The following is a 24,868-nucleotide window of genomic DNA, read 5'->3' as shown; positions in this document are numbered from 1 at the left end:
ACCACTGATCAGTGTTGATACGGCTAAGGTATCGGAATCACCTTCGTTGCAACGAGTTGAAATGATTGTGATTGTTCTTGTTGTTCTATGGAGGTGGAGGGAGGTCGGCAGTAAGGCAGCAGCTAGAGCTCGGACCACACGGCTTAGTCAGCCGTGTAATCCAAGCTCGTGCATGCAGCAACCAGCTGCCTTATCTACCGCAGGTTCGATTCCCAACACCCTCTATCTCTTATTTTTATCTCCCTTTCTATAAACCGACCCTATCAAGGACATATCTAATCCTCTTTAGTGCCTAGGTAGTAAATAAAACGAGCTGTGTATTACTACTCTTCCCCTATGTTAGTATCGACATGTACTTATACGCGGCGTTTATGCGGGTATTGTGTTATCATGACAAGGCGGACGCTTCAGCCGCCTGTGTGCCTTGTGTATATAAGGCAACGTAGGATGTGGTAGGGTTAAGTAAATAGTTAAGGTAGCTTGTAGAAGTTCGTTTAAGTTTAGGGTGTTTAGAGAAGAACGGCGAATGTACGTTGTAAACCATGCCGTATATAACGCTACAATATAATACATACTCTAAAATACATTTAATATACACCACAACCCCTCCAATATCATCTACAACACCCCCTTTACAAACCAAAAAACAGAAACCAACCCAAGACCCCCTCACTACACACCATCCCTCCCCAGCGGCGCCCTCAGATGCTCCGCCGAAAACTGCGGAAACGTAAACGGCGGAATAAGCATATTCCCCGCCCCCAACTCTGCACTTCCAAACATGCGCTCTACGTCATTCTACAATATATCAGCATCTCCGCCAAACCAACAAAAGAAGTATACTCACCCAATCGATATCATTAATAGCATCCATGGTATCACTCCCCACCGACCCCGCCATCATGTTACCAGCATAAGACGCCGAATTCGGACTACTATTACCACTAGCAGCCTGCCGTACTGCGTTGGCCATTGCGCCGCCGCCGCTAGCTGGATTAGTCATCGGAGCAAAGTCGCCAAAGGAAAGTTGTTGAGAGATTAGCATCGAGGAGGGGAATGTGTCGGGCATGTTGAAATTGCCCCAGCTTACAGTTGGCATGGAGCCTGGGAAAGCGTTGATACCGGGAGCTAGTGCAGACGCGTTGAGTAATTGCTGTTTGAGTTGGTGTGGTGGGACGAAGCGTGGGGGATTCAGCTTGTTGTTTAGACCATTATTCTGCAAGACGGGTTTACTGCTGGTGTTTGGATCCGAGTGTGAGACTATTCTGTTCGTGTTTTCCTCTCTTTGTCTGCTGGGCGGCTTTGATGATGATGATGATGATAGCTGTGGCATATTGTTTGGAGCGCGTACGCCTGTCATTTCGGCGTATTTTTTCGATTTCCAGATTAATTCTTCTAGGACGAGTCGGATTTTTTGCACGTTGGAGAGACCGCTCGGTATGTCGAAGGAGTAGTCTAGACAGCGCCAGATACGTTGTTCCATTGCTGGTTCTGGGTTGACGATGTAGACTTCGTTGACGAGAAGAAGGGCACAGTGGTGTTGATGGAGGGCACCGACGATCCATGACCAGGCGGATAGAACCGGGTCTTGTTCGACGGTCATGCCGTGTTCCAAGATCATGGTTGCCGCACTCAATGTGAGTTGTCGTAAGCGTTCCGGCAATCTATTGCGGGCAGCTGTTATGTATCTCTGCAGCAAGGAAATGTACAAGCGATTCGAAAAAATTCCATGCAGCTCTGATGCTAGAACGTGAAGCGGCTCAGACTTTCCGAGCATCGGGACGTATTTCTTCTCCATGGCAGCCTGGAAAGACTGTACACGTGAGAGGAGCGATGTGATTGTGATCTCGCTCTTTCCATCAGGCCGCTTTCGATCTAACTTGGTACGTTCGCTCCATACAAAGCGGTGCATTTCATAGCTTTCGAATCGCATACGGCTAATGGTCATGTCTGTGAAATGGTCCCTGTCTCTGCTAACATCTATGCCGCTTTCGCCACGCTCAGCGCGGTCGAGTTCAACGTCATCGATGTTTAGCGGAAAGCGCGTATCGTAGTCGTCCAGACGGATGTGCGGGCGAGGTCCCACAGCGTCGCAGGTGCGGATATCGAGGAAGCAGATCTGAAACCAGAGAACGCGTCTAACTTGAGTCTCAATGGACGAGGTGCTGTATGCTGTGGGGTCGCGGTGTAGTCCCATGCACTCTGCCAGGCGTATGAGCGACCCAACGAGTGCAGAATGAGCGCGAGATACTTCATTACGACACAAGGGAATCTGCAATAATAATATCAGCTATTAGTTCCCGCAGTCATTGGTAGAATAGCAAGACATATTAAAGATGATTCAACGAGCACGATAAGCAAACTTACCAGGTACATGACAAAAGCCTGCAGCGTCTCCAGTTTGGCGGTTCGCAGGAAATTGGCCTTGACAAGAGCTGCTTCAGCCCCCTCACGGAAATTGTCTACCAAGGTTCTCTTTTCGGCACCATATTCATTACGCACTGTATCCGCACTCATGGAGACCACGGAGCTTAACAAGGCAGCAAAGAGCACGGCTTGGAATGAAGAGCGAGGCTTCATGCCCATGTTCATCCTGATCCAGAAGTTTTGATACTGACGCTCAAACGAAGGGCGATGCACAGTACGTGCGATGGGATGAACGCGTATCCAATAATTGGCAATCAACCTATCAACTACGGCTCGTGCCGGAAGATGAGATTCAAGCAACGCTCTGTCGACGCCGGACGCCAAGATGAAGTTTGAAGACGGGGCAATGTAGTCGGAAGTCGGCGCTAACCAGTTTATGGGGTCTTCATCGATGAAAGATCGGCTAGGAGATGCCTGCAGAGGAAGTTCGTTGAGAGATTGGGCAAGCTACACATGAGCTGTTATAGGAGGTAAATATGAGTAAGGAGTTGCAGACTTACCTCGTCGGAGAATCTCGGACGCACAAGACCTCCAACTCGATCAGTAATGCGTAATTTTCCTATGCGAAAGCCCAGATCGACCATGTCATCATTGAAATCCTCTTCAGGCTCACAGTAGGCAGAATCTTCAGTAACAAGGTTGGTTGGACGGAGGTCTCGGGTATCTTCTTCGTCCTCTTGATCGCTCTGCTGCTCTTGGCCAGGCAGAACACTCAGTCTCGAACATTCAGAGGTAGTTCTGATACTAGGTTTTCTTTTGAGCACGACATCTTCTTCCAGGCTCTTCTCCAGCATGCCCATCCGTTCTTTGACTTCGGCAAGTTTCGCTTGTGCGTCCGCGTCCATGCCCGAGGCGATGAAGACGCATTTTCGGTTAGTTTTTGTACAATGCGTACACGGATTGGCTTTGTCACATTTCAGCTTTCGCCGTCGACATTCAAGACAAGAAGTGATGAGACGATTTCGGCGGCGAACGCGTGGTTGCGGCGGATGTGACTTCTGTTCGGCGCCGCCGGATGGAGGTGTTTGAGCAAAACCGTGGGCAACATTTTGGGTTGACGAGGACGAGGCGGACATGGCTGTTTAAACACCATGCAGTTGGTGCATTACGGACATAAGACACGAACAAAGGAGGCTATGTAGTGATTAGCGAGAGATAGGGAAAAGTGTAAACAGGTACCTAAGTAGGTAGTCAGCCGAGCCGAGGTCGACGATGACTACTGTGGCTGGTGAATGCGGACATGTGTAAGAGCTAGCATCTAGACTGCTCAGCATATTCTCGCGCCAGACATGGAGATGCTGGCAATGTTCGTTTCTTAATCACGACAATTGGGGTGTTAAGTAGAGATCCGCAAGTTGTGCTGGTGCTTCATCTCAATCTGGTAGGGCGGCCAGCCCCGCCTTAATTCTTCGGCGATGCATGCATTCGTCCCTAACAGTTGACTGACGGCAGAACTAGTTTCTGTCGGCCCCTTTGACACTACTTTGACCAAACTCAGTTCCTACCAGGTGGGATTATTCTGCTATCTGCTCTAGAATCTTTGCGCCCGTGGGGCTAGTGCAATTTGACTGGCCCAAGTCTTCGATTGTTCGTGTAGATTCAATCAAAATGCGAAGCGATTACACCAGTATATGCGAGTGACAAGGCCATGTGCAATCGAGATACTCTTTGCTGGCTTACACGCTCATCTCGTCAGGCTTGGAGAGGAGACAGTGCCGCAAAACGCGTACGCGCGACGCCTGGTCACGTTTCTAGTCAACGCGACTCGCGACAGGCCCAATTCGACAGGCCTATCAATGGATTGATCCACTGATGGTTGCCGCCGCGATCTCTCTAACGCACGGCCTCACCGCTTCCCATAACAAACACCTTTTCCTGTCGCTTCTTCTGCAATTCCCCATCACGCACGCTCAACTTCCAAATCCATCACCGCCTCCAAATCAATAGTGCCATCTACTTTCTAGTTGTCCTACAATTCACCTTCACAATGTCTGTCGTGTCGCTTCTCGGTGTTGAGGTGAAGAACAACCCCGCGCGCTTTGATGAGCCGTATGAATTTGAGATCACTTTTGAATGCCTTGAGCAACTACAGAAGGGTAGGTGCACTCGCCAATGATGTTTTGCACAGTCATTGACCGAAGAATAGATCTCGAGTGGAAATTGACCTACGTTGGTTCGGCGACGTCGTAAGTTCACCCGTCGAGTTGTAGCCGCCACCACGTCTAACGAAAGCGTGCAGAAACGAGTATGATCAGGAACTCGACTCTGTCTTTGTTGGCCCGCTGCCAGTCGGCGTCAACAAGTTCCAGTTCCGCGCCGACCCCCCGAACCTATCGCGTATCCCCAACAGCGAAATCATCGGCGTCACAGTTATTCTGTTGAGCTGCAGCTACGAAGAGCGCGAGTTTGTCCGCGTCGGCTACTATGTGAACAACGAGTACACAGACGAGGCGCTGGCACTAGACCCGCCCACCAAGCCTGTGATTGAGAAGGTACAGAGGCAAATTCTTGCAGAGAAGCCGCGAGTCACACGCTTTGCCATCAAGTGGTATGTTCCAAACTACGTATTGCACCCCGCACCCCCGCTAACCATTTCAGGGATTCTGAGGAATCTGCACCGCCCGAGTTCCCCCCTGAACAGCCAGAGGCTGACCTCACCGCCGACGGAGACCAGTACGGCATTGAAGAAGAGGAGGACGAGGAGGAGGGCGTCGAGGGTGAAGGTGTCGCCGCCGAGGGTGATGATGCGGCCATGGCAGGTGCTGAGGACACTGCTGGCCCCGCCAACGACGAGGATGCCGAGTCTGAGGCAGGCAGCGAGGAGATTGACATTGAAGACTCCGAAGACGATGAAGAGGAGGAGGGCGAGGGCGAGGGCGAGGAGGGTGGAGATGATGACATGGAGATGGACGAGGCTGAGCCAAGTGGTGCTGGAGGTGACAAGCCCCAACAACAGCCTGGAGCCCCACAACAGCAACAGCACGGCGCGGATGTCATGGTGCACTAGGTGTAGCACGACATTTGTGTTGATTGTTCGACTGTATCGTACACTTCACTTTACCGTTGCGATGTTTAAGACAGCAATGGCAGCTTCTTTGGGTAAGATGCCTACGCATGGCGCCTGGTAGGGGTGCTCGTTGGATGCAGTCATCATGTCAGCAGTAATTTAAGAATTAAACGCCAAAGCACACTTTCTATACAATGCGGAGACGACTTGCTCTCTAACCGTGACCATGTCGACGAGGCTCAGATAGAAGCAGGAAGGGAGGCCTGTGCAAGCGCAAGCCACTTCCAAGCCCGAGCCAGCCCGGGCGTATATCTAAGACCTCATCTCCGCAAACAACTCGATTGCCTCAGCCCTTGGCTACACGCGAGATTTGATGAAGCAGACGTGCACAAAACCTTCCTAAAACACTGCAGAGGAGATGACTCGGCGCAACGTCACTACACAGCCTCAGCGATGAGGATGGCGCAGCAGTGGTTGTGTACCCAAAGTGGGCTCCAATGCGCCAGTTGTATCGAAAACATTTATAGCAAAAGCGAGCGGCGAGCCCCTGACGGGTACGCGGCAACGTTATTAACCATGGCGACCATCTCACAAGGGTCCCTTTTGCGCTTGTTCCTGTGACCCCTCGCAGTGCACATGTCCATACATACAAGGTCGAAGAGCTCACTAGTTGGTCCTTGACGTCAAACGATGCACCTTTCAAACTCCAGCATCTGAGATAGTCCGACTACCGCAGTGCCTGTTTCAGCAATAAACTACGCGCCTCTCGTCTCAGGCCTCTCTACCTCTTCTCTCCTACCTGTGCCCCTCGTTGTAACCCTTCTCCGCCGTCGCCGCCTGCAGCCGTCTTGATAGCTACACAACTACGCCAGATCGCTCGCTTCCTCGTATACCCGACATATCGCAAGGGTCGAGCTCAGGTTAGCAACCCCACCAAGGTCAAGGTACGCTCGATCCTACTTCACCCGCCATGCGCCATGCATGGCCGTGTCTGTGACGACGGCCTCATGCGACCATCGCGTGCGAGGCGAAGACGTGCATTTGCACGGGTTCACGTTCCTTTTGGATATCCACTGACGCGCTAACTACCCAGTCGCCATAACGAGGTCAGCTCAACTCTCGTGGCCACAATGAGCTATCACCAAGGCCAGCCCCAGCTCGGGGCTACATTTGTGCCAGGCGGCTTTGATGACTATTACATGCCGGCGCCGTCGCCTGAAGTCATCTCGCCTGCGCCTCAGCGGTTTGTTCTAGCCCAAGACCATGTACGCGCCTTTTGATTGTGGCTGACGTAGGTTGGCGGTAGCATAATGCCCGAAGTGCCCGAGAATATGCAAGAAAACATAGCTCATTTGGAGTTGGAAGCCAACGGCCCCCGTAGCACGACCATGTCACCAACCCAGGCCACGTACAATCAGTCACAGCAGCAATACCCACCGCACCAGGGGGGCTACCACGAGCTGCCGGTGCACAACGACCAATGGCCGTCGCGGCAAGGAACCATCTCATCCGCCTTCCGCCAGCCGCCAAACGTGCAGCCTCAAGCCGTGCAACACCAGCAGCCGTCGCACGACTACAACCAGTTCGCACAGCATCACGACTCGCCCAACTTCTCGCCCTTTCCCAAGCTTCCGAACAAGCCTCCGAATGTGCCCCCCTCTGACGATGAGAAGGAGGCCGTGTTGGAGAATGCCCGCTTGCCGGTGCTCAACTCAAACGACCCCGAGATGCAGCTGGCCTGGGCACAAGACGCATTGCAGTATGTAGACGCCGCCCAGCTGCATGAGCAGCGCATTTCCGAGATACAGGGCGCAAGACCCGCAACTCCCCAGGTCGAGCATCAGCTGCGTCTGGATGCCATGAATGTCGTCACTTTTCTTGCAGACCAAGGACATCCCAAGGCCACTTTTATGCGGGGCATGTGGCTGGAGTTTGGCAAGTTTGGCATGCGTGCCGACAAGAAGGAGGCCTTTCGGTGTTACTCTCGTGCGGCAGCAAAAGGCTATGCCAGGGCAGAATACCGGATGGGCATGCAGTTTGAGCAATCGAACGATCCCATCAAGGCACTGCAGAATTACAAGGCTGGCGCAGAACAGGGTGATTCGGCTTCCAACTATCGCCTTGGCATGATGACGCTGCTCGGTCAGCACGGCCAGCCACAAGACTTTGCCAGGGGCATTCAGCTCATCAGGCAGGCAGCGGCCACTGCTGATGAGAACGCTCCGCAGGGTGCTTACGTCTTGGGCATGCTCCAGGCACGTGAACTGCCTCAAATCAGCGTTCCCGAAGTCTTCTTGCCGTACGACGAGAAGGGTGCAAGGCAAAACATTGAAAAGGCCGCTTACCTTGGGTTTGCAAAGGCCCAGCTCAAGATGGGAGCTGCTTATGAGCTTTGCAGTCTGGGCTGTGAATTCAACCCCACCTTGTCGCTGCACTACAATGCACTTGCATCCAGACAGGGGGAGCCCGAGGCAGACATGGCTATCAGCAAGTGGTTTCTCTGCGGACACGAAGGAGAATTCGCCAAGAACGAAGAGCTTGCCTTCCAATATGCACAGCGTGCCGCAGCAGCAGGACTCGCCACGGCAGAGTTTGCCATGGGTTACTTCAACGAAATCGGAATGAACACTCCGGTCAACCTTGAAAAGGCCCTAGAATGGTACGAGAAGGCCGCAAAGAACGGCAACAGAGACGCTACTGCACGCATAGAGAGCATATCCAAATTATCGCGGACCTTGTCGAAGAAGGACCATGAGAATGTCGCAATCAACATGATCAAGTCTAAACACGGCTCGATGCGTGGACAGCGGCCACTAAGGCTGCAAAAAGGCCAGCCCGCTATGCCGGCCATCAATGACGTGAGCCCTTCTGAATATGGTTCTCCAAACCGAGGCGACAGCACAACGCCGTATCCCATCTCGGACCAGCCTCCAATGGTCGGCAATTCACCCATGTCTGCACCTTATGACCGTCCATCTACAGCAGCACCATACCCCATAGACAATGGCCCTCCCCGGTTGGGGCCGCAGCGGCCAAATATGGCTGGTGGGTTTGCACCAGAAATCAGGGCTTCTAGCGCTCGCCCTGCATCCGGGGCATCCTCGGCATTCACCATCAACCCCAATCTGTACCCCAATGATCCCTACGGGCGCGGTAGTCCACGACCAGGGCCAGGCCTCGGTCCTGGTCCGGATATGGGGCCGCTACCACTGCGGCCTCACACCAGTGTAGATAACATGGGGCCCGGAAGAGGTGGACGTCCTCCGAACGGTGGCCGCGGCGGTATGCCACAGGGGGGACCCGGAAGCTATAGACAACCGGGAGGGCCCAGTGCCCAGCGTCCAGAGCCGCAAAACCGCCCGTCGACCACACAACCTCCGGATATCGGATACAGTGCGCCAGACTCACGGAACAAGCTACAGAAACAGCCTGGACCACCACTCAAGAAAGCACCTACGCTGCCAGACATTGGTTATGTTGCACCTCTCGACCCGCGCCAGCACACCCGACCATCTACCGTTCAACCGGGTCAGGAGAGCAGGACAAATTCACGCATGGACTCGCGACCCTCATCACGGCCTGGATCAGCTGGTCGTCCCAGCGGGTATGACAATATGCCCAAGCCTAATAGGGTACAGACTCTACAGCAACAGCAACCGCCCCCGAAGCCAGCACCAATACAAGCAAGCAAGCCAGTCACACCGACGCCACCTACCAAGCCAGCACCATCATCAGCCTCTTCGACACCAGGTAAAGGGCCAAAGACCTTTGACGAGATGGGTATTGGAGCCGCACCAAAGGAAGGAGATTGTGTAAGTCTTTAACATTTCACTCACTTTACATGTGCTGACATACAATAATAGGTCGTCATGTAAAACTTTGTAGTTACTTTGCAACATGTGATATGGTATTGTTGTTTGCATATGTAGCGGGTTGTTTTGCGCTTGTGGTCTTCTTGCATGGTAGTGGTAGTTGGCGAACATTCACGCTCGATATACCCTTTTTGAAGGCGTTGGCAGCATATGTAGACGAATCGAGAGTGCGTAAGAAAGTGATGAATGCAATGTTTGGGTTTCTGATTTTATATGTCTCCCAGATTGTTGGGTTCTGAGACGTCATAGTGGTGTCTTGCCTACGGTAGACGCGTGTAGACGCGGTGTCACGTGCTGATATGCACGTGCATAGTACTGCGGACTTGCTCTATAAGATGTTTTGCCACTATTTACTAAGTAATCACGTTAATGGTCAGTTTATTTCGACTTGATTGTTCCAAAGATGTTAACTGCAAAGGCAGTGCATAGCACTTGAGTGCAGCAGTGGGTGAGGTGACGGGCTGCATACGCGCTAGCGTTGTTTCTGAAGGCTCTAGCGGGGAAGGAGCGCCCAGACGCGTTCTCATCCCCAACGCCTGATGAGACCTTGTACTATCTCCGCGCCCACCAACGCCCCCACCTCCAACTTTGGGCTGCACTTATGGCTGCGGTCATGTCTGCGAAGCGCCCTCGCGCCCTTACCAATGGGATCGACGTGAGTAGTGTTGGCCGTAATGATCGTGTAAGTCGATTTCCTCAAACAAACGGCACGATCCGCTAACACAGACTAGAATAAGCGACGACGACAATCCGAGCCAGAAAGCAACGCCGGATCCTCAGGCGACGAGCGATCCGATGTGGCAAGTGGTAGCGATAGCGAGGACGAGGACAGCCTCCAGGCCCAAGAGAAGTGGGCGACACAGCGAGTGGAGAAGATCTACATGGAACCTACAGCCAGGCAGAATGTCCCGTCAGACTCTGGAATCATTGAAGAGATCCAGTGCATCAATTTCATGTGCCACGAGCACCTGACGGTGACTTTGGGACCCCTCATCAACTTCATCATTGGACACAACGGCAGCGGGAAGAGTGCCGTACTCACAGCCCTCACTATATGCCTGGGTGGAAAGGCCACTGCAACCAATCGAGCCCAAAATCTCAAGAGTCTGATCAAGGAGGGCAAGGAGCACGCTTCAGTGACGGTCAAGATCAAGAACCAGGGCCCCCTCGCCTACAAGCCCGCAATATATGGCACCTCCATCATTGTCGAACGCCACTTTAACAAGTCTGGTACCTCTGGATTCAAGCTCAAGGACTCCAACAACAAGCTGGTCACGACCAAAAAAGCAGAGCTGGAGGATATCCTCGACGCTTTCTCTATGCAAATCGATAATCCGATGAATGTATTGACGCAGGACATGGCAAGGCAGTTTCTCAACCATTCTACTCCGAAGGACAAGTACAAGTTTTTTCTTCAAGGCACGCAACTCGAAAACTTGAATAGGGACTATCAACAGATTGAACAGTCCCTAGAAGCTATGAATACAAGAGTGGAGGTCAAGGAAGCTGACCTGCAAGTTTTACGGCAAGAAATGCAAGAGGCGGCGTCGAGAGCCAAAACATCAGTGGAGATGGAAACCATGCGATCCATGGAGAGAAGCAGAGCCAACCAAGCAGCTTGGGCTAGAGTGGAGGAACAGGAGAGATCAGTGGAGGAGGCAGTATCTGCAATCGCAAAAGCTGATAACTTGATGGAAGAGAAGCAGGTGATGGTAATAAGAGCAGAAAACGAGTTCGAGCTCGCTGATCAGAATTATGGGGCAGCCCAAGAAGCTGTCATCAAAATCACGGAAGATTTGGAACCCGCGATAGAACAAAGGGATGTTGCCAAAGAAGCGTTCCAAAAGGGAAAAGCAAAACTCGCACAGGGATTGTCGGAAGTCCGCTTAGCTAGAGGTGCATTGGATGCGGCGAAAAACGAGGTTGGAAAGAAAGAAGATAACGTCAGACAGCTTCAGCGACGACTGGACGAAGTCGAAAATGGTCTCTATGCAGAAAAGGTTCGTGAGCGTGACGAGGCCAAAATCGAGCACGAAAATGCGAAAGAGAGATACACATCGCACGACTCGGCGCTTCCGCAGCTCAACAAAGAGCTCAATGCAGCGACTATGGAATTGGATAAAGCCAAGAAAAAGGCACAGGAAGCACGCAACGCCGTAGTGGTCATTCGGAGCACCATCGCTCGGTTGCAAAAGGGCGAGAGCAACGGCATGGACGGATTTCCGCAGCCCAACAAGCTGCAGGACTTGTTAGATGCGATTAAGAGAGAGCGCGGGTTTCGAGAGACACCTGTGGGACCGATTGGTCGTCATGTAAAGCTAACAGCGTCTAAATGGGGCCGCATTTTGGAAAAGCAGTTCGGTCAGACTCTAAACGGTTTTGTCGTTACCAGCAAACATGACCAGACTAAACTCTCAGGGCTCATGAACAAGACGGGATGGTACGTATTCGAATTCGAAGCTTGAGATGACGCTGACAATGCCAGGTCTGCTCCAATATATATTGGTAAGAGGTCCCGTATTGACACGCAGCCCCACGAACCTGCGAAGGAGCTTTTGACGTGGATGCGAGCACTCACAGTAGGTGACATGTGCATACGAAGAAGCGGTCAGCTAACACATGGACAGATCGACAACGACCTTGTTCGAAATCAACTCATCATCAACCAGGGAATCGAGCAAACTGTGCTCATCGAGAATCTACAGGAAGGTTCTAATTTTATCGCGGACCAAGGACCACTGACGAAAAATGTCAGAATGTGCTTCACGTTCGCGGATGGTGATACGCGAAGAGGTCGAGTAATAAACCGCTCGCCTGCAGGTGGTATCAACAACAGTCCAATCGCCGAATACACTGGAGCCATGCGGATGCAGGTTGATCGGGATGCTCAGATTAGGTGAGTGCCCCTCTAACGTTTGCGTATCTCACTAACAATTCATCAGAGAGGAACAGAGCCGTCTCGCCGTAAGGGAACAGGAGTTACAAACTCTCGAGAAGGAACTGCACCAAGCACAAAACCACTTGAAAGATTGTGAGCGCAGAGAGGCCGAGCATAAAAAACAGAAGAAAAACCTCCAAGTTGAACAGCAAAGGGCATCAGCAAACTTGGATCGACTGGAGGGCGAGTTGAGTGAGGCGACTCCAGACGCATCAGCTGTCAAGGAGGCCGAAGGAGAACTTGAGGAGGCCAAGCTTCTAGTTGCAAACACAGAAGGGATTCTCGAGGACGCTGAGAAGGCGATCATGACGTGTAATAACGAGCAGCAAATCCACAAGCGTGAAATGGACGAAGCGGCGAAGTGTGTCGCGGATCTCGAGTACGAGCTCAGTAAAGCCAGACAGGCAGTCAAAGGCTTTGAGAACGAACGAGATCAAGCGCTCAAGACCAAGAACGCGGCGTACGATTCGGTCCGTAAAGTAGAGGAGAACAAAACGGCATGGACAGACCACCTGGTAGTTCAGCAAACTCAGCTGGCAGAAATGACAGAACAGGCAATGCAGATTACTGGTGGAACACGTATTCCTGTGCCTCCTGGTAGATCGGCTGACGATCTTCTCGAAGAGCTCAGGAAACTTGAGCAAAAGCGAACAAGAATGGAAACCGAACTTGGTGGATCACAGATTCAGCTTCTAGCTGCAGCGGACGATGCTAAAAAGGCGCACCGCGGTGCCATGAAAGAGCTGGATGAAATCAAGAGTCTGCGCAATCATCTCATCACTACTCTGACCAACAGGCGCAATCGATGGAAGCTGTTCCGGTCAGGCATTTCGATCCGAGCGCGAGTTACATTCAACTATCTCTTGAGCGAGCGCAAGTTCAGAGGTACCTTGTACATCGACCACAAAAAGGCACTCCTGGACATCAATGTGAGTGGGAAGTATGGCGTAAAGTTGACGAGATTGCTGACTCTGGCAGGTCCAACCAGATAGTTCAGAAACGCATGCAGAGGGTAGGCAGACCAAGACGCTGTCGGGTGGCGAGAAATCCTACTCGACTGTGTGTCTGCTACTCTCGTTGTGGGAGGCCATGGGATCACCGATCCGCTGCCTCGATGAGTTGTAAGTTGGGTTTGATGTTTTGATGAGTACAAGCTAACGTTTGTAGCGACGTTTTCATGGACAGCGTCAATCGCGAGATCAGTATGAAGATGATTATTGAAGCTGCTCGACGGTCGATCGGCCGACAATTCATCTTCATCACGCCGCAGGGAATGGACAATGTGAGCCGGGCGGCGGATGTCAAGATGATCAAGATGAGCGACCCGGAGCGCGGGCAGACGGCACTGAACCTCCAACGCGGCTGAAGCAGAATGTGTTGATATTCAAGTATATGGATGCAGATATGGCGTTAATCTTGGGCGTTTGACTAGCGATTGTGGGACCGGGGCATGATTAGACGTGGTTATACCCGCTGGACAAGGCGTTGGGCGAGCTTGCAGTAGTTGGAGCAGTGCTGTGCCATGGTAGTAAGGCTTGGCAGACAGGCCTGACACGGGTGATGATGGCGGGCCGGTAGCGTAGCAATGTATAGCAGTGCGCTTAGTCGTTTTGTCCGTGGTCCGAGAGACATTTGACTTTGATAATGAGTGATGGCGTTTGAAGTAGCTGGTTGCGGCGTAAGCGGCGGCTCGGTTGCACAGGGAACGGCCGAGCTTATAATGGAAGAGGCGTAGCGGATGTGCGCCAGGATAGCCAGGGTCTCTTGGCCAACAACGTTCGATTGGTAGTCTGATACATACACGACTCCAACACCACGGCGAGCTGGCAATCTTTCGTGCACATGTGACCGCCGTGTTGCCGTGCTGTTCCTGCGCCTGGCCTCGACACGTCCCCTGGGGCCTCCAAGCAGTGCCGGCCCTTGGCTACCACGACTACTCAAACCACCATGGCTGACTCCCCACTCTCGTCACCCGGCACCCCCAGGACTGCATCGCCCATGCCTTTTGACCAAGACGCTGCCCGCTCGCTTTCACCCCAACACGACGACGCGCATACGCCCGCCATGCAGGGACTGGACGATGGAATCTGGCCGAGTGCCCCTGCGACCGCCGCTGTGAATGCGACACCATCCACCGAGCAGGTGACGCCTGCACCCAAGGGAAAAGAGAGGGCTGCAAAGGGCCCGCTGAATTTATTGGACCTGCCCATGGATATTCTGAAAGAAATCATCCATCAGGTGAGTCAGGCGCGCATACAGCCGCCAGAGCCATACTAACACGCTGCTATGCAGCTTCCACACACAAACGACCTCACATCACTATGTCTCTGCCATTCAGCTCTGCACCGACTGACGATACCGTGCATCTACTCGCGCTTCGACATTGTATGGCCCGACGAAAGTACCCACAACGAGCCGCGAGCGGGCGTAGATGCCCTCACGTACGGCCTGGCTACGCTGGTCATGGGCGATGACTGTTTCCCCCACCAGAACCGACTAAGACTGCAAGGACAGACGCCCACTGCGCTACTGAGGACTGCCGCCAATCCATATCCCGTCCCCCAGCGTCGCTTCGGCAACTACTACGGCCAGTTTACCAAGAAGTTTTCGCTGGGCAACGGGCCACAGGCATGGGTCCAGGAGTACATGATTACGAAAGAAGGTGGGAAGATGCTGGGAACGCTCGTGGCGCTTGCCGTTGCACGCATGATTAATCTCGAGACGTTTGTGTGGGATATGCCGACGGGCGTGCTCCGTGATGTGTGGCTCGCCTTGTCAAGCCTCGCGCACCGGAGTGACGGTGAGGAATGCCGCCTTGATCGTCTCTGGATTCGATGGCACGACAACACCATCGATGCTCCTGTTCCTCCGCCTGCTCCGCCCATGATCCTCAACAATCAGAACCTCCCTCCGCCCCCGAATACGACACATCCAAGCGGCCTTGGCACTGTACAGGCGCCCATCGTCGTGGTACCGCCATACGCACCGAGCAGCATGTCCGCCCTCGATCGAGTCGAACACCCCACCTTTTCCGCCATTCCCGCGCTGAAGAGCCTGAGTGTGTTGGACATTGACGAGCTGCCATATCTGGACGAGATGAGCATCCTGATTGCACGGTCTCAGAAGAAGCTGCGCGAGCTCCGGATAGGTGTTGCAGCCCATGCACAGCAGCGAGACTGGGTAACTGTGTGGGAAGGCGAAGGCCTTCAGCAAGTCGACTACAACGCTACCACAACGGCAGCATCTTCGCTCGGCGAAAAGAGACTAGGAGGCGTTCTGGGCATTCTCGTGGGGCGCATACACAACATGCGCCATTCCGAAGAGCCCCCCTCTCAAACATCTGGCACCACGGGCATCACAGAGCGGTCAGTCGAAGCTAACCCGATCAAATCAGCTTCTTCCCTGCCCTTGCCTTCCATAGCTTCGCTCTCATTGCATGAGCGGGAAGCCGATCAAGATGTCGACCACTTCGGTAACCCAATGGACGAGACCTCCATGACCGAAGGCGTCAGTCTGTTCCACGAAAACCAGCCAGCCCATGTAGAACACACCCCACATCCAGCAAATACAGGGAAATTGGCCCCCAAGTCGCATGTGGCACATGGCGAGACACGCACCAAGTCTCAGGAACCCACAGAGCCTCTGCTTACTGGAAAGTTGAAGCTCGAAGTCCTAGAACTTGAACGTGTGCCTCTTTCGGTACCCGTGCTACGCAGAGCCTTTGACTGGTCTATCCTCTCGACACTAACCCTTCTGCACTGCAGCAACCACGAACAGCTATGGAAGATACTGCGGAGAACGTACACACCCCGCACCGCCTACCCTGGATCGCCATCCTCGTCCAAAGCATACAAGGCCTCATATACCCTACGATCAGAGTACCAACTCAATCTCAAGCGCATTCATACAAACACAGTCTCACCCTCGCTCATTTCCTTCCTCAAGGAGACTTTGGCGCCCAACAGTCTGGAGGTTCTCTTCCTCCAAGAAGGCCGGTCATATTCGTCCACTGTCACAGTAGATGCGATATATAGAGGGCCGATGAAGAGACATCGAGCCAGTTTGAAGAAGTTAATGATCGACAGCGGAGAAAAGGGTTCAGACGGCCACACAACGACGAGCTCGAGATGGAGGCGGTGGATGCTAAATCGCGAGATCCTAACCTTTATAACAAGCGGTCGTATGAATAATTTGCGAGAACTTGCCGTATCTATTGACTACAAAGACTGGGTAGGTCCATGTTACCCCGAGTTAATGATTTGGCTAACAATAGACAGCATCACTTCCTCCAACGTCTCCCGTACATCCCTCACATTCGCTCCCTCTACATCCCCTTCATCGCCGACCACGCACACGGCAGTAATATAGACCCCCGTGAGCTTGCGTACCAAATTCTCGACATTGTGCACTTGCGACCAGAGATTGAGCTCTGCTACATGGGCTTATCTACCAAATGCTTTGAGATTCTAGAAAACCGACCCTCGAATTACGACTTACGCCACGATGGTATGCATGCTGACGGTAGCGGCTCTGCATATGCCACGCATGATCCCATGATGTCCGACGACGAGAGCGAAGCCACTGAAGATGAAGACGAGGACGACATGGACGATGGTGGTATGCCACCCGGTGGTGATGAAACGGAGAGCGAAGCCAGCGATGATGGAGATGCCGAAAGTGATGACGATTCGGTGATGCAAGATTCGCAAAAAGGTCCCAAACTCAGAGTCCGAGAAATTCTCTTCTACGAGGAACGAGTGGAGGCGTTTAGGAGGCGGCATGGCGTGTTGCGGCCATGATACGATTGACAACGTGGGTGTTATTTTTCGCTGCAAGCATTTTGAGCGCACGGAATTGGCGGTGGGGACTGGAACGGTGCAAGATGGCGTATATGGTAGATATCCTTGATCATTTTTCATGATGGGTATGTGTGGTCTCGAGAGTTGGGACCTGCGGACATGGAGGCGTTATGGTTGAATGTTTATAGGTTCATGTAGTAGCAGATTTTGCAAACGTCCGTTTCATCGCATACAAAAGTTTGGGACATGTCTACATGTGTGTAGTGTAGCGGTTGTTTGAATGCACGTGAATACGCGTTGTAGTTGGTCCGAGCTCGAAGTGGAGGTGATCGCGAATACTGGAAGTACGATCAAGACTACGTAAACAGAGGCCAAACAATGAGCAAGAGAACAACGTCCATGCTCTCACAGCCAACTTGACCGCTTCTCCCATATCCACGAATTCGCCTATTCTACTCCAACCCCGTCTGTAAACAATCGCATAGTGGGGTACGCAACACGCCCGCCATGGACCACTCAACTCTGGTCTTTGCCTCTGTCTTCCCGGTTCTCTCCTTCTCGCACAGCACGCCCACACCGATCGCGACCCCGGACCTAGCATCTACCGCGCCCGAATCATCGTTTGGGAGTCCTTATGCGCTGAGAAACGTCGAAGGACGAGCACAAGGGCAGGGACAACACAAGGCGATCAAGCGCAACACAGCGTGGAGCTCCGCAACGAGGTTCCTAAGCCTACCCAAGGATGTCTTCTTTGCGCCGAGGTTAGATCGGACCGCCGAGGTCGAGAAGGCGCTAAGATACTTGCTTGTTGGCGAGGGCAAGAGTGAAGATGCGAAGGAGGAGAGTCTGATCGATTGGTACACAAACGAGTGTCGGCTACACTTTGCGAATAATGTGAGACCGGAAGTAGAAGGCTTGTGGGGGGCCGAGGTAGAGTTGCAGCACTCGTGGGACATACTGGACGAAACGCAGCGCCTTCTCGACCAAGTGCAGAGCATATACCTACAGCCCTTTACCGATCACTTACTACCCATCATACAGAACCAAGCGAGTAACACGACGACTCGGTCGAGCAGACCTACGCAAGTTGTTGAATCAGACGCAGGGAGCGTCGCAGACTGCAAGTTTCGTAGGGAGATACAGGCCGTTTTTGCGCATTGCCTGCCGCTGCAACGATACTCCAAGACGCTTAGCTACGTTTTGTATGATGCGGGATGTAAAATCTTTCGCATCTACAACCGCCAGGATGGTGTAGAACCGAGTGCTATGCCTGAGAGTACGCAAGAGACTAGGAAGCGCATGACTACGCTTCTACAGGGACTGGAGCGGGTTGGACTTGGAGGTGATAGTGCGCAGAATGCATTCGCGCATGCGATGAATAAGCTTCTTGACTCGTTCATCACAAGTCACTACCTAAAGGTAGATTGGTATTCCAAGAAGTCGAGTGTACCCCAGTTGAAGCTGTGGATACAAGATGGCTTCTGTCCGCTGGTCGAGCTGGTACTTGCGTGCTTGGAGTGCGAGCAGAGTAGCATTCTACCCACTGAAATTACATCATGGCAAGAAATGGCCCTGGGCAGGCTTGGTCGATCGCGAGTGGATAATCTGTTCGACTTTGTCATTCACTGGGACAAGAGCATGGGCGCTATTCTGGATATCAAAGAGTATCTTAGGGTGTCGAATGCGAAGCAACACCTTACATCCAGCTTTTCCCAGCAAATATCGCGGCGACTGTTGCATCCAGGAGCCACGACCACATACATCTTGAACGTCTATATATCCATAATTCGCTCTTTCCACGAGCTAGAACCAAAGGGCGTGTTGCTTGAGAGGGTAGCAAGGCCAATTAGACGGTACCTGAAGGAGCGGGAAGATACAGCACGGATCATCATATCCAGTCTGCTCACCGATCTGAGTGACGAAACGGGCAGCAAATTCTCATCCAACAGCGAGCTCTCCTACGAAATTGCCAGTGAAATGGCCAAGCCATTTGCAAACTACGGACAAGACGCAGACGAGGAACTAAACTGGAACGACATGAACTGGCAACCACTCCCTCAAGACGCCTCACCCGACTACAAAAAGTCCAAAGTCGAAGACGTAATCTGGTTCCTCTTGACCCTGTGGGAGCGCGAAGACTTTATCAACGAGCTCAAGAACATCTACGGAGACCACCTACTCCGGTGTCAGGATCCAGAGTACGAAAAGGAGATTCGACTGCTCGAGCTCATCAAGGTGCGTCTGGGTGATGAGAAGTTACAGGCTTGCGAGGTCATGCTCCGCGACGTGCTGGAATCAAAACGTATCAACAGTACTATTCACACTACCATCAATGTGTCGGAGACAACAGCAACAACAACCGCGCTCGTGACACCAGACCACCGCAACAAAAACCCTCAGACGCCAGACGCAAGAAATACACGCACATCCCACCCCCGACACACAACAAGATCGACCCGCAAAACCACCACTACGCCATCCACTCCCACCGCCACCACATCATCATCACCCCCGCCGTCGTCGTCCCCCCCACCCTCAACGCCCAAATCCTCTCCTCCTTCTTCTGGCCCCAACTCCGCGACGACACCTTCCAGATCCCCGCACAAATCTCCCTTTTACAAAAAGAATACGCCACGCGCTTCGAGCGCATAAAGGGCATGCGGAAACTACGCTGGATGAATGCGTTGGGAAATGCATCTATTACGCTTAGTTTTGCCGACGGCCGCGAGGAGCGGTTTGATGGCCTCACGCCTTGGCAGGTTAGTTTGATTTCGGCGTTTGAGGGGCAGGCTGGTGGGGAACATGGAGGAGGAGATGGTGAAGGTGAAGGTGTAACGCGCACAATGGCTCAATTGGAAGATATACTGCAAATGGACACGACACTCCTATCACAAGCCCTCGCCTTCTGGGTCGGAAAATCCGTCTTACGATACCATCCCCCTTCCCCTTCCACATCCTCTTCCCCCAGCAAACCAGCAACCTACACCCTCATAGAGTCCCTCCCCACCGCCTCCTCAAAAACCTCCACCCACGACGCCGCCGCCGTAGCCGCCGCCCAGGAACTCACCTCCCTCACCACCGCAGACACAACAACCACAACTATCAAATCCCACACCGACCTTCTCGAGGAGAAAAAACACGTCTACACGGCTTTCATCATCGGTATGCTTACGAATCAGGGAAATATGAATACAGGGCGGATTGCCATGATGATGCGGTTGATGGTTCAGGGAGGGTTTCCGGGTGGGGAGGCGGAGGTTAGGGGACTGTTGGCGGAGTTGGAGGATGGGGGACGGGTTGTTAAGGTTGGTGGGGATATTTGGGGGGTGGTTAAGTAGGTAGGTAGGTGCTGGGGGCTGGAGGCTGTGGTGGAATAGAACGTGTTGTGGGGTTTGAGGATTGTATGAAGAAACTGCCTTTGGTGTCTACAGAATTATATGAAGTCGCCAGGCACAGCCATGGGCTTCTGTTCTGCTAGATTGAAATTCTCCACAGATGACATACAGAGATTCAAACATGATTTCGGGCACAGTTACCCATCCTTGGCGTATGTACCAAACTGAAGAACCATCCATTATGTGATTTTGTCGAGAGCTCTAGTTACCGAGCTTTTTTCAATCTCCACCTCATGTTTTGGCATGTAACGTCCAAGTGTCGTTTGGCCATTTTGCAAGTGTGATGAAATCTGTGATTATTTGAGCATGAAGCTCGGTTTGTAGCAGGGTGCAAATGTGTGATTCAGACGATATTCTAATGAAGTGTATGGATTTAAACATGTTTTATGTTTCGTTTCTGTAACGGTTTGGGCCTTGCCAAGACCAACTTAGGTGAGAGTTGGGTACGGCTATCGCTACCACACTTTCTCATCACACACACCTATATAGCTGCAGTTCCTCCATAGCTACACAATGCAACGCAGTCCTTCTCCTCTCCTCTCCCCGTTACAGTTTCTCATGTCAGAAATCATTCACGCCGGTGAGATTAAAAGAAAGGTAGCGAAGTCTGACAGATCCCATTTCCTCTCCACATACAACTAGATGATTGCATGTCATCATCTCCTCCACATTACTCCATTCCATCAGAAACCATCACACACACATACACACACAAACACACACAAACATACACAAACAACCCCCACCTACCCATCCAAATCAAACATCTCCCTCATCTCCTCTCTAACCGCCAGATCCCCCACCCCCTCCTCAATAACCCCCCACATCTCCTTAACAATGCGCTCTCTCGCCTTCGCCACCTTCCCCCACTTCTTCCACTCCATCTCCACACCCTCCCTCTCCTCCCTTGAAATCTTCTTCGCCTTGCCCTTCCTCAACGCATCAAGTCGGGTTTCAAGCTGCGTCTTCTCTTGCTCGAGCGCGTGCACGTGCGTGACGAGGTCGGCGGTGCTGAGGGTTGAGTTGAGGCTGGAGAGGGTGCTGCGGAGGGCTTTTGCGGTGGCGAGGAGGGCGGTGGTGCGGGTGCGGAGGTCGAGGATGGTGGTGTCGAGGGCGGCGAGCTCGGAGGTTGTACAGGCTTCTGCTGCGTTCTAGGGGTGTTTGGTTAGCTGGTTGGGGGGATGAGGGAGGGGAAAGGGGTGGGTTGGGGTGTACCTGTAGGGCGTGGTAGACGATTTGTTTGCCTGGGGATGTTAGACGTTGTGTATTGGTGAAGGCGGAGATTATTATACCAGCTGCACGGCCTTCAATCAATTTCTGCTCATGGAGGTCTTTGAGGATTTTTGCTGCGGCGGCTATGTGTTTTGTCATTAATTACTGGATGCTCTCGACTAAAGCAGGTACGTAGTCAACACACCTTTGGTGACCTTGTTATGCAAGTTGGCAGACACATCAATGGCTGAGTAAGGGCGGTTTTGCTTGTCTATACGAGATCAGTATGTGACAAATGAGGAAGGGGCGTCTGGGTTGATCAAGGCAAGAAGAAGCAGTGACTCACGCAGATATTGCAGCACCATGTCTGCTGCCTCGTTGGCCGTCGCCTTCTCTTCGGTCTTCTTGCGGGGCGCCATGGTATGCGATGGATGTTCAGGTGAAATGAGTTGCAGTGAGAGAGATGAAGTTTGAGCTGTTAAATGACAAGTTGGGATAGCGCCAAGTCACGAGTACACTTCGGGAGGAAGGAGCCACCCCCAACCCAGGCAACAAGATGAAAATGCCTTGAAAGACCTAGCATAAGCGAACATAAATTGAAGCAAGATGATTGCTTGTATAGACGCTTCGTTTATTGCAGGCGCAGTGCCATGCATACTATACTTACTATCAAGCCTTGTGACTATTCAACCCCCACGCTCACCAAACTGCGTGGCCCAATCCTCAAACTCCTTCAACCCCTGCTTACTAACAGACGGTCTAATGGTTTGAAGGCTAGCTACAAAATCCTGGTACTGTATCGGCCGTATCTGATCCATTGTCATAGAAAGTAACTTCTCACCCAGCGAGCGCAAAGGTCCCATCGCAGCATCCTTGGCAAGAGCAGTAATATCAGAGCCAGAGAAACCTATCATAGCGTTAGCAAAAAGACTCAGCACACGAGTAACTACTTTGTACATACCTTCTGTGAGCGTGACCAAATGATCCAAATCCTCATCGCTCAATTCGTGTTTCTGATGGCTCAACAATGTCTGCATTTGCTGCTTTCTGACCCAGCCTTCGGGGAGCGGGATGTACTGTCTTCGCACAAACCGCCTTCTAGCTGCTTCATCGATCGCCCATGGCAGGTTGGTTGCTGCAAGCACAAGCACCCTTGTAGCATCGCCTTTTTCCTTCTCCTTGTCAGTAAGTGCGCTGCCAGCAGCAGCCTTCTGTAAGTCAGACCACTGGATGAGAAACTCAGTCTTGATACGACGCGAAGCTTCGTGTTCTCCTGAACTAGAGCGTGATGAAAGAAGGGAGTCAATCTCGTCAACGAAGATGATGGACGGCGCAAGCAATTTTGCAAGCTGGAACAGCGCACGAACTAGCTTCTCAGACTCGCCTAGAAACTTCGAAGTCAGACTGCTAGCTGAAATGGCGAAGAAAGTGGACTTGGACTCGGTGGCCACCGCTCTGGCCAACATCGTCTTTCCAGTTCCTGGAGGCCCGAAGAGAAGCATGCCACGTGCAGGCTCCCGGAGACCCATGAACAGATCCGGTCGCAAGAACGGATACACCACAGTCTCTTTCAATGCCGATTTTGCAACTTCGAGCCCTGACACGTCGTCCCAGTGTACTTCATCTCCCTGTATCACTATTTCATTCAAGATTTGCTGCGCAGCTTGTCTGTCGACACCTCTTGGAAGAATCTTCATTATCTCCTCCGTTCTTTGCTTCCACTCGTCCATCTCTTCTGGCTCTAGTTCCGCTTCAGTACTATCTGTGCTCGGGGTATCAGGCAGTTCGGCACGCATCGAATTTCCTCTGGCTCTGCCCTTGCGCACTGGAGATGGTCTGTGTTTGAGCATTTCGCCATCCTCCTCGAGTGGTATGGCTTCAGACTCGTCTTGGTCTGAATCTGTTCGTGTGCGCGAATAGCTGTTTGTCGACTTTGGTACTAATCTTCGTGTAGTGGGATCCCACATAACCCCAGCTCGTTCACCACTATTGTCACTATAGGATCGGGCGGCTGCCGAAACTGCGAGATTACGAGGGTCTGGGGGAGGCTTGGGATACTCCTTCCTGTATGAAGGTAGTGCTTGCGCATTCAATGTTCGACCCGTATCGATAGACTTGCGAGGGATCAGTGGTGTGCGCTCAGGACCGGGCATCTTGATTGGCTCAGGTTCGCTTCCACCCGTGGATGGCACTGCGTAGGCGGTGGAAGCCGAACCGTCGCCAGCTCTAAAGTAAAATGGAGCCTGTGTGTGCGGCTGGTATGACTCGGAATTTGAGCAGTACGCGTTCGGCCTCTCACCAGCCGGCCTATCAATGGATGAGCGACTTGACTGAGGTAATGAAGCCGATGATGAGTTTGAAGGTCCCAGGTTGGGCCTACTGGAATTGGATGTGGCTTTGACAGTCCATGCTTGTGTAGCTGCCTTGGAAGCATCAGGCCGATTCCTCAACGAATTGGGCAACTTGGATGAAGAAGACTTGCTCTCCTTCCCAGACCTAAGTGTCCGTAGCATCCTGCCCTTCTTCTCTGGCGATGGTGTACGTGTCTTGTCCTCTCCCGTTGCCCCAGGCGACAGCATTGATGCGCTTCGAGTCTGCGTCAAGGTATTCTCTCGTACGGACCCGCCAGAGCTCTTTCGTGGCGGCAGAGCAGGGCGATATGGTAAAGGAGGTGGTCTCGAGAGATCGGCATACTCTATAGGAGGTAGAGAACCTCCGCCCAGCCATGAGGCTGTGTTGACATTGCTCGGCGACAGGGGCATACCGTGGGGAGGCGGGGCGGGCGCAGTTGTACTAGAAGGTTGGCTCTCCTTGGACTCTTTCCGACTCTTCTTCAGCGCCTCCAAGAGATCCACGCGCTCCTTGCATTGCAGCTCCAGTTGACGCAGCGACTCTATGAGTGCCCTCTCTGTCTCGGACGCGGGGCGATAGGTGGAGGGATTGCGGCGAGCATTATGGTAGTAGATATGGTCGAGCGCAGTCTTCCACGACCGTAGCGCTTCTTTTTCGTTGTTCTATATGTCTCCTGTCAGCATTGCTACCTCATGCGACAATACTCGGGTGGTTGGGCACGAACTTGGCCTTCGAAATAAACCGCTGTCGAGCAAGCTAGAAAGGCCTCGTCATAGGCTTTTTGAGTAGTATTGGCGCGCATGGCGGAAAGCATAGGGACGGAGCGCCCAATTCAAACTGGCGTCTTGTATGAAGGCGGGAGCATG

General features: G+C 52.5%; 8 protein-coding genes across 8 annotated transcripts; 4 read left to right on the top strand and 4 right to left on the bottom strand.

Moving 5' to 3' along the window:
• Positions 1–672: 672 nt before the first annotated feature.
• PtrM4_047240 (uncharacterized protein) lies at positions 673–1,069 on the bottom strand (the record flags this gene model as incomplete). The annotated part of the gene is made up of 2 exons (XM_066104718.1): positions 673–798; positions 848–1,069. The coding sequence occupies 2 exons, from the start codon at positions 1,067–1,069 to the stop codon at positions 673–675; spliced, it is 348 nt and encodes a 115-aa protein (XP_065959282.1).
• Positions 1,070–1,632: 563 nt separating this feature from the next.
• Positions 1,633–3,272, bottom strand: PtrM4_047230 (uncharacterized protein; the record flags this gene model as incomplete). Its single annotated transcript, XM_066104717.1, has 4 exons — positions 1,633–1,677; positions 1,751–2,272; positions 2,368–2,874; positions 2,928–3,272. 4 exons carry the CDS (start codon positions 3,270–3,272, stop codon positions 1,633–1,635), a joined length of 1,419 nt encoding a protein of 472 aa, XP_065959281.1.
• Positions 3,273–4,414: 1,142 nt separating this feature from the next.
• On the top strand, positions 4,415–9,309 carry PtrM4_047220 (TPR repeat, SEL1 subfamily; the record flags this gene model as incomplete). Its single annotated transcript, XM_001936560.2, has 8 exons — positions 4,415–4,523; positions 4,574–4,613; positions 4,667–4,975; positions 5,026–5,100; positions 6,528–6,699; positions 6,730–6,900; positions 6,997–9,246; positions 9,298–9,309. The coding sequence occupies 8 exons, from the start codon at positions 4,415–4,417 to the stop codon at positions 9,307–9,309; spliced, it is 3,138 nt and encodes a 1,045-aa protein (XP_001936595.2).
• Positions 9,310–9,907: 598 nt separating this feature from the next.
• Positions 9,908–13,610, top strand: PtrM4_047210 (Smc, Chromosome segregation ATPase; the record flags this gene model as incomplete). Its single annotated transcript, XM_001936558.1, has 7 exons — positions 9,908–9,988; positions 10,038–11,746; positions 11,792–11,885; positions 11,934–12,202; positions 12,249–13,173; positions 13,223–13,365; positions 13,412–13,610. 7 exons carry the CDS (start codon positions 9,908–9,910, stop codon positions 13,608–13,610), a joined length of 3,420 nt encoding a protein of 1,139 aa, XP_001936593.1.
• Positions 13,611–14,191: 581 nt separating this feature from the next.
• On the top strand, positions 14,192–16,801 carry PtrM4_047200 (uncharacterized protein; the record flags this gene model as incomplete). Its single annotated transcript, XM_066104716.1, is given in 5 exon segments — positions 14,192–14,482; positions 14,537–15,004; positions 15,146–16,474; positions 16,522–16,750; positions 16,770–16,801. The coding sequence occupies 5 exon segments, from the start codon at positions 14,192–14,194 to the stop codon at positions 16,799–16,801; spliced, it is 2,349 nt and encodes a 782-aa protein (XP_065959280.1).
• Positions 16,802–17,550: 749 nt separating this feature from the next.
• On the top strand, positions 17,551–19,414 carry PtrM4_047190 (uncharacterized protein; the record flags this gene model as incomplete). The annotated part of the gene is made up of 2 exons (XM_066104715.1): positions 17,551–19,329; positions 19,394–19,414. 2 exons carry the CDS (start codon positions 17,551–17,553, stop codon positions 19,412–19,414), a joined length of 1,800 nt encoding a protein of 599 aa, XP_065959279.1.
• A 1,770-nt stretch (positions 19,415–21,184) lies between these two features.
• PtrM4_047180 (Periplasmic protein TonB) lies at positions 21,185–22,069 on the bottom strand (the record flags this gene model as incomplete). The annotated part of the gene is made up of 5 exons (XM_066104714.1): positions 21,185–21,589; positions 21,654–21,682; positions 21,731–21,793; positions 21,856–21,921; positions 21,997–22,069. The coding sequence occupies 5 exons, from the start codon at positions 22,067–22,069 to the stop codon at positions 21,185–21,187; spliced, it is 636 nt and encodes a 211-aa protein (XP_065959278.1).
• A 267-nt stretch (positions 22,070–22,336) lies between these two features.
• On the bottom strand, positions 22,337–24,804 carry PtrM4_047170 (SpoVK, ATPase AAA+ class; the record flags this gene model as incomplete). The annotated part of the gene is made up of 3 exons (XM_066104713.1): positions 22,337–22,557; positions 22,612–24,664; positions 24,727–24,804. 3 exons carry the CDS (start codon positions 24,802–24,804, stop codon positions 22,337–22,339), a joined length of 2,352 nt encoding a protein of 783 aa, XP_065959277.1.
• Positions 24,805–24,868: the final 64 nt, after the last annotated feature.

This window comes from Pyrenophora tritici-repentis, chromosome 10, assembly GCF_003171515.1.
Source record: "Pyrenophora tritici-repentis strain M4 chromosome 10, whole genome shotgun sequence".
Classification (NCBI taxonomy): Eukaryota; Fungi; Ascomycota; class Dothideomycetes; order Pleosporales; family Pleosporaceae; genus Pyrenophora; species Pyrenophora tritici-repentis.
Note: the sequence above shows the minus strand (reverse complement) of the source record. Positions and strands in the feature narration are given on the sequence as shown.